This window comes from Gallus gallus, chromosome 2 (assembly GCF_016699485.2).
Source record: "Gallus gallus isolate bGalGal1 chromosome 2, bGalGal1.mat.broiler.GRCg7b, whole genome shotgun sequence".
In the NCBI taxonomy this organism is placed as follows: Eukaryota; Metazoa; Chordata; class Aves; order Galliformes; family Phasianidae; genus Gallus; species Gallus gallus.
In genome coordinates, this window is record NC_052533.1 from 106904662 (window position 1) to 106912766 (window position 8105).

Consider the following 8105-nt stretch of genomic DNA (forward strand, 5'->3'; position numbering starts at 1 on the left):
AGCTCATTCTAGATGTGACTTACTAGCAAATGCCTTCTTATATTTCTTACTAATCTCACAGCTGTGTAGCTACAGAAACAATACTTGCTACCTAGTATTTACTAGTATTACAGAAGGAGAACTTTAAATGATCCCTTCTTTAAAAATTGACTCTCTTTGGCTCACGTTTCTTTGGAAAATTCTAGCTCAACACTGTTACTGCAAAATCTCAAATCCTTCTTTCCTATTGCCTCTCTGTCACACGCGCGTGCAGATACCATCTTAGATATGGCCTCTAACATTTTTCTGTTTCAGGACACAGTTATCCTCCTAATTCAGGAACACTGAGCTGAATGCCTACATCAAGAGTTGCCAAGTATAAACTGCTTTTGTTCCATCTGCTAGGACCATTTTCCAGCACTATCTGCCTGATTCACCAGCCTCCGTCCTCACAGAGCCTGTAGGGAGCCCCAAGAACGGCAGGATGGAAGGCATGGGTAACTGAGGAGCTCTGGAGACCTGAACAGGAAAAGTGTGGCTGTCAGGAAAATGAGACGGATGCAGCAGGGCTTGAATAAAGCTGCTGAGCTCGTAAGGTGCATTTAATAGGACTGTAAACTACCATGGAAACATACCCTGGGATAAATCACAACTCACTCTCAGCATCACCTTTCTGTGGCACTTACTCCCGTTACATGTTGGCAGTTCAGTAGACTGCAGAGCTACCAATATATGTTTGACAAGCCCTTTTCTTTCTTTTTGATACTGATGGCTGAAATACCAGAGAGAAGTGCAGCAAAGCAAATCTATGTATTTTCAGATTCCCCCAAATACTAAGCACATTTTAAAACAAGATAATTTAAAGCACCATATTTTGACATATAGCTATTTTATACTGTGATCTGTTTCTGATACAATATTGTTCATAAGAAAACTAATTTTATGTAAAATCAAATGAGCCGTAAACCCATGTGCCCATCACTGTTCCTCATCACTAACAGTGCACGAGGTGGGCTGGGATACACCCTGTTCCACAGACCTGGCTGGCCTATAATTTGTAAGCCCTAAATCCTGTAATCAGATTCAGTAGCACAGCCCTGCGTGTGTTGGGCCTCACTGTTCTGCTCATGGCAGTCCAAGAGGGACCAGGTCCTGCTGGACAAAATGTGGTTTCCGAATGAAAGGCCACTCTATATGTATTACTGGAAAACATAAAAAAAAAGACACAGGAAAATTTGTACATTAAGCTTGGGATTTTGTTCAAGTCTGTAGAGTCATTCCAAAGTAAAAATGGCATAAAAACAATCTGAACCTGGCATCTGAGGTTATATTCTACTAGTTTGCTAATACACTGTACGTTCTGAGTCAGAATTGTATCTCAGTCACTTTAGGCCATTCTATTTTGAAGATACGTTCTGCTCAGAACCCTCTTGGGCCATTATTTTGTAACTGATCTGTGCAACAGTCTTGACTTTAGGAGTCATACTTATGTCTATGGAAGATGCAAAACAAGAGAAAGAGAATTTTTTTTTTCCCCCAGCCGCAGATCAATGTAATTCTAGGTAGAGAACTATGCAGAAAATGTGCAAAATAAAATCCACCATAAAAATCGTGTATACAGCTTGGTAAGATGCAATACTACTAGCATTAGTTCCACACATCCTTATGGTTGGGAGCACCACCCATTAAAATCTGATAGCAATAGCTGTCAGGCATTTGGCGTATTTGTTGGCTTAGCACGTGCACGCAGTGTGCCTGGGCCAGGCATCATCTCACTGTTCTCATAAAGCACAACCTGGGCCTAATGAAAGAAAATACAATATGATAATAGCAGCAATCAGAAAAGTAGCAACGCAAGATGTTCACCAAGTTGCAGATACAAATGCTGCTCTGTGTGCTGTCCCACTCTGGACCTAAAATGGCTGTTTTGCAGGAGCTGTTGTTGCTTGGTGACCAACAGTGCATCTCCTAGGCCACAGAGGGATGTGAACATTCAAAAATTGATTTGTTCCTGTTGCTTTTGAGGAGTCCAAATGTGAAAATAGATGAAGCCAACACATAATCAGCCATCCATTCTCTTTGCTGGCGTGCTTAAACTTAGTATTTAAGACAGGCCTGTGATTTGGAGCTCCTTCCCAACCAGAGGAGGAAACAGCAGAATAAATCCTAGCCTGCTCGTGTCCGCAGAATATGAAAGCACACCAAGCCCCAGCTACTGTGAGGCTACAAGATACCCTTGCTTCAATTAAGCCTGTGTTGTACATCCAGCCTGTTCCGGTGCAACCTCCCAGTTGCTATCAGGCTCTCTTTCTTTCATTAGAATCAAGTAGTTAATTAGCCCCAGCCTGTCCTCTCTCCTTCTCTCTTTCCCTTTAACGCAGCAGTAATGATGTCTAATTACCAGCAGCAGTGGATTACAGCACCATCAGGAGCAAATCTCTCTGGCTGACAGCAAAGCTGAGCAGCAAATCTTAAAGCTTCAAGGAGAGAATAATTCCTAGCAAAGTATTTGAATATTATTTGCTTGTTTTTGACCAGCTTGCGACTTTAGAGTCCAACTTGTAATTTCATCCATCCTGTTATTGCAGGGGGAGTGCTCGTGTTGCCAATAGTGATTAATACTAAATTGAAATTACTTTTACCTATGGTGAGATCAAGTGATGCACAGAAGAGGGAGAGGACGAGGGTGGGAGTCACAGCTTGGGGATCTGTTTCTGTTTGGGGCTCTCTCTGGACAAACTCAACTGTACACAATAAAATAGGTATGAAAAAAATAACAGTAGGGATGTCTCTAAATTATTGTAAATTAATCAACTCTTAAATAATTCATGAGTCAAAGGAAAGAGAGAATGAGCTTTGAAGGCTTACCAACAATCACTGTCCAGTGAAAATTCCACATTTCCTCCTGTACATGTCATTTTTGGCTGGGTGAAATCCTGCCCTGTGTACACCAATGGAAGATGTACCAGTGGGACAGGGGCTGCAGCCCTGCTCTGGGTGCACCCAGCACCAGACACACACTGTCCCTGAACTGCCCATACCTCACACAAAGAGCTGCTACACCACAGGTCTGCATAAACACCTCCTCTGCCTTGTGTGGGTGGACGCTAATGCTGGTTCCATGGCTTTAGGAGGGCATTTATTTCTCAGAGCTGTCTGCTGTGTAAGAGTGCTGAGTGTGGTCTCCTGTGTTGGACAATAGGTCTGTCCTGGACAGCAGAAGAAAGGAGAATTTTTTTTCCTAAATGCAAGTCCTTTTCTATAAGGTTTTGTATGTCCTTGTTTAATTAACATGCAAAAATTCTGAAATTCCTTACAGATATGTCATGCTAACTTTCCTTCCTTGCTTTTATTATGATGCCTGCTTGGTTACTTAACTATTTTAACTATATTTGAATGGTCATGACAGCCAGATGGAGTCCCTGGTGCCTGGAAAAAAAGGCAATGTCACATTCATTTTTAAGAAGGGTAGAAAAGATGACTCTGGAAACTACTGACCTGTCAGTCTCACCTCAGTGCCATGGAAGATCATGGAGCAGATCCTTCTGGAAGCTCTGCTAAGGCACATGGAAGAGAAGGAGGTGATATGAGATAACCAGCATGGCTTCACCAAGGGCAGGTGCTGCCTGACCAACCTTGTTGCTTTTTGTGATGGTGTAACTGCATCAGTGGACAAGGGAAGAGCCACTGATATCATCTATCTGGACTTCAGTAAGGCCTTCGACACAGTCCTCCTTAACATCTTTCTCTCCAAATTGGAAAGATATGGATATGATGTGTGGACTGTTTGACGGATGAGGAACTGGTTGAGAGGTTGTACCCAGAGATGGTCAATGGCTCAATGCCTGAATGGAGATTGGGAACAAATGGTGTTCCTCAGGGATCAGTACTGGCTCCCATGCTCTTTAATATCTTCATCAGTTATATTGACAGTGGGATCGGGTGCACCCTCGGCAAGTTTGCAGATGATGCCAACCGTGCAGCGTGGTAAACATGCCCATGGGATGGGATGCCATCCAGAGAGACCTAGAGAGGCTTGAGCAGTGGGCCCAAGTGAATATCACAAGGCTCAACAAATCCAAGTGCAAGGTCATGCACCTGGCTTGTAGCAACCCCCAGTATCAGTTCAAGCTGGGGGATGTAAGGATGAAGCACAGCCCTGCCAAAAAAGACTTGGGGTACTGGTAGATGGGAAGCTGGACATGAGCCAGGAGTGTGCCCTCACAGCCCAGAAAGCCAACCCTATCCTGGACTGCATCTAAAAGGAAAGGCTGAGCGACCTGGGTCTGTTCAGCCTTGAGAAAAGAAGACTGAGAGGGCATCTGATCAACGTCTATAAAAAGAAGTGTGGCCAGCAGGGTGAGGGAGGTGATCCTGCCCCTCTGCTCTGTGCTGGTGAGGCCTCACCTGGAGTACTGCGTCCAGATGTGGAGTCCTCAGTACAGGAGGACCTTATGGAGCTCATCCAGAGGAGGGCCACACAAGTAACTCAAGGGATGGAAAGCCTCCCCTGTGTGGACAGGTTGAGGGAGCTGGGCTGTTCAGCCTGGAGAAGGAAAGGCTCTGGGGAGATCTGAGAGCAGCCTTTCGGCATCTAAAGAGGGGCGATAAGAAGGAAGGGGACAGACTCTTTAGCAGGGTGTATGGTGATAGGGCAAGGGGAAATGGTTTCAAACTAAAAGAGGAGAGATTTAATTTGCATATAAGGAAGAAGTTTTTCAGGATAATGAGGCACTGCAATAGGTTGCCCAGAGAGGCTGTGGATGCCCCATCCCTGAGGACATCCAAGGTCAGGCTGAACAGGGCTCCGAGCAACCTGATCAAGCTGTATGTGCCCCTGTTCACTGCAGGGGAGTTGGACCACGTGACCTTTAAGGGTCCCTTCCAACTCAAAAGATTCTGTTATTCTGAGGTAGTTCTTTCCATACAAATATCAGTACACATACGTGCATTTATAGGGATATGCACCAATGTTCACTGTTGAGGGTGTGATCCTCCAAATGAACAAAGGTGAGCCCAGCGAGGTGCTCAACCTCTCGCTAAGATAGGTGGAGGAAGAAGAAAAAAAAAATGAGGATTTGACCTGCGAATAAAATAGAAGAAGGGATGTGAGGTGGGACCTCCGAGCTCCCATGGACAGGTGAAAGTGAGAGAAAATACACAGGTTGATCATCACTGAATCTTGTGCGACAGAAACCCAGGTAAGCCCTTCATTTTTACACTCGGTGTTGTAGAACGTAGGATAGCCTTTTTGCTTAGTAGGGCTGTCAGTGCAGTTTTACTCTCAAATATACGACTGCTTACAGCTTTGGACTCTCTGGGGTAAAGAATGGTCTTAGGAATAAAAGGTCTTGCTTGCCGACTCTCCAAAATCATTATTACTGTTAAGCAGAAGAGATATTGAAAAATAGCAACGTAAATTGAGACTTTGGTTGGGGACAACTTTTCGTTCCGTTTGTCGTCGAATCTCATCGCAAATCACATTTTGTCTGGGGCAGCTGCTGAGGGGGGAGGTCAGCAGCCAATCCCCTGGCAGGCCAAAGGGGACGGCCCAGCGCCCGGCCCCATAGGCACACCTAGAACGCGGCAGCGCGCAGAAGCCACCGAGAGGGATCAGACTCCCTCCGGTGCTTCCCCTTCTCTTTCAGTCTTCGTATTTACGAACTCCCGACGACGAAATCTCCCACCTCGGCCTCCCCGCAGCCAGCGGGCGATGCTGCCGAGGGATGCCCGGGCTCCTTCCCTCCCCGGCAGCTACGTCACGGCCAGATCCAGAACGCTTCCACGGAGCCCCGTTGGCCGCGCCGCCCACCGCCGCCGGGCTCCCACCGAACCGGGGAACGAACGGCGCTCGGCCACGCCGGGTGCCCGGGCAGGGATATTTTTAATTGCCGGGTTTCCTTTCGCAGCCGCTCCCCCCCCCCCCCCCCCCTCCGCCCTCCGCCCCGCACATAGACAAAAGAAGCTTAGCTTGCGTGACCCGATGCGTAAGAAGTCAGAATAATGAGACATTAAGAGAGTTCAATAGGCAAAACCTACTTGTAGCCAACCGTTCCCATCTTCTTACATAGGAAAATCTGTAGCTGCTGCCACCAGCCAACATAATAGCTCTCCCGCTGTCAGCCCCGCGCCCCGCTCTGCGGCCCCGCATCCCTCCGGGGGCTGGCAGCGGCCGAGCGGGGGCTGCGCGGCTGCGAGCCTCGCGCAATCCCGACCAGAGCACCGAGAGACACCATTTGGTCATGCGGAACCCCATCTCCCTTTGTTGAGCATCCTCTCCCCGCCGCCGCTCCTAGCACCGGAGCCAGGCAGGCGCACGCTGCCGCTGCTCGCCGTTCCGAGGGCTGCGGTCTAACAATAAATTAAAAAAAAAAAAAAAAAAAAGACGACCCCCCCCCCCCCTCTCATCCCTTCCCCCCCCCCCACCCCCCCCCGCCGCTACAGACATCCCGGGGAAAGCCCCGGCCGAGCCGTGCACGGCGCCTGCCCCGCGCATCGGCGGTGCCCGAGGCCGGGCACAATGGCCGGGCGGGCGGCGGGACAATGGCCCTCCCCGAACCACCGCCGCTCCGCTCCGCGGCGGCCGGGGGGGACGGGGGGCGACGGCGGCGACGAGAGCGGCGGCGGGGACCGGCGGGTGTGTTCCGCGCGTGATCGCTCGCTCGGGCCCACAAAGAGCGCGGCGGTGGGGATGTGACAGGCGGGCGCGACATGGTGATGATGACTCGGGGGAGAGGGAGGAAGGAGCCAACTGTGGCTGCGGCTCCCCCCGCTCCCGGAGCGGGCTGCGGCGGCCGACATAGAACAAGAAGACGATTCTCTACTAACCGTGGTTTTGACTGGCACGTACAGCACTTGCTTCCCTCCTCCAGCACCACCACTGACCTCGTCCGAGTCGCCGAGCTGGAAGCCTTTAGATTTGACCCAGAATTTGAATTTGGCGTTATCCGTGGAGCTGGACTCGGAGCCGTTCAGCAGCTGGACGATCCGCTCGTATTTTTTACGGGTCACCGTCTTGGTTTTGCCCGAGTCCCCGTAAGTCCGGAGGCACCAGTCCTGGAACTGCCGGTACATGTCCCGGTCGCCGCTCTCCATCGTCCCCCGGCACCGCGCGCACGCGGCACCCCCGAGCCGAGCCGAGCCGGGCCGGGCCGGGCCGAGCCGGGCCGGGGCCGCCCGGGTCACTCGGCACCTGTTCGCCCGGCGCTCATGGGGCGCCGGCACAGCCCCGGCGCAGGCAGGCGGCCCCCGGCGGGGTTTTTTTGTTGTGGTGGTGCCGCTCCGGGCGGGGGGGCGGGGGCCGGCCGGGGGCTGGGCGGGGGGGGCTCTGCGCGGCGGGGAGCGGGGCGGGTGGAGGGCTCCGCGCTGCGCAGCGGCGGAGCGAGGCAGGATATCCCGGCGGCTGCGGCGGCGGCGGCGGCGGCGGCGGCGGAGGAGGGAGAGCTTCGGCCGGAGAGAAAGAATTAAAATCCCATCCTTAGCAAATCTCCGCTCGGCCCCGCGCTGCGCCCGCGTTCATCCTGGATAGCGCAGGTGAAGGGGAAAAATGGAAAGAAGGAAGGGAAAAAAAAAAAAAGAGCGAGCCCTCCCTCCTGCTCCCTCCTGCAGGCTGTGGCGGGCTGTGTCCGTCCGGGCTGTGCCTCCCGAGCAGCGCAGGAGGGAGGGAGCACTGAAGGGCAAACTGCTCTCCTCGCTCCCCTTTATTCCAGGGCTGGGCGCGCTGCCGTCCCCGCTCCGGGCATGGAGGTGCTGGAAGGAAAGAAAGTTCTTACCTGCTATTTTCTAAGCTTAATACATCCGATCCGCGGTTTTAGTACAGATTTTTGTTACGGAAAAAAAAAAAAATCGTAATAATAATTAAAAAAAAAAAAATCGTAACGCTCCGTAAGCATCTCACTTCATATTCCGTCCCATTGAATTTGGCGATGCCCTTTTAAGGTTTTTCATCCATTGATTCACTCCCAGCAGATGGAGAGAGGGGGAAAAAAAAAAAAGAAAAAAGAAAAAAGAAAAGGCGAAAAGCTGTAGGAGATGGGAGATGGGCTCGGCCGCTGGACCGGAGGAGAGCGAGCTGCTCGGTCCCAGGAGGGCTGCGAGGGAAAGGAGGCGGCTCTCGGGCGCTGTGC

The 8105-nt window shown here is 50.9% G+C and overlaps 1 protein-coding gene across 3 annotated transcripts in view; it reads right to left on the minus strand.

Annotated features, from left to right (window-relative positions):
• The window catches only part of NOL4L (nucleolar protein 4 like), a 188479-nt gene extending 181332 nt beyond the window's left edge, over positions 1-7147 (minus strand). For 2 of the 3 annotated variants that reach the window (XM_015282618.4, XM_015282616.4), the window contains exon 1: positions 6808-7147. In XM_015282618.4, the coding sequence (XP_015138104.2) occupies positions 6808-7074 (267 nt within the window). In that variant the 5' untranslated portion in view covers positions 7075-7147. The remainder of the gene's footprint in view (positions 1-6807) is intronic. The other variant, XM_015282617.4, reaches the window with a different exon arrangement.
• Positions 7148-8105: the final 958 nt, after the last annotated feature.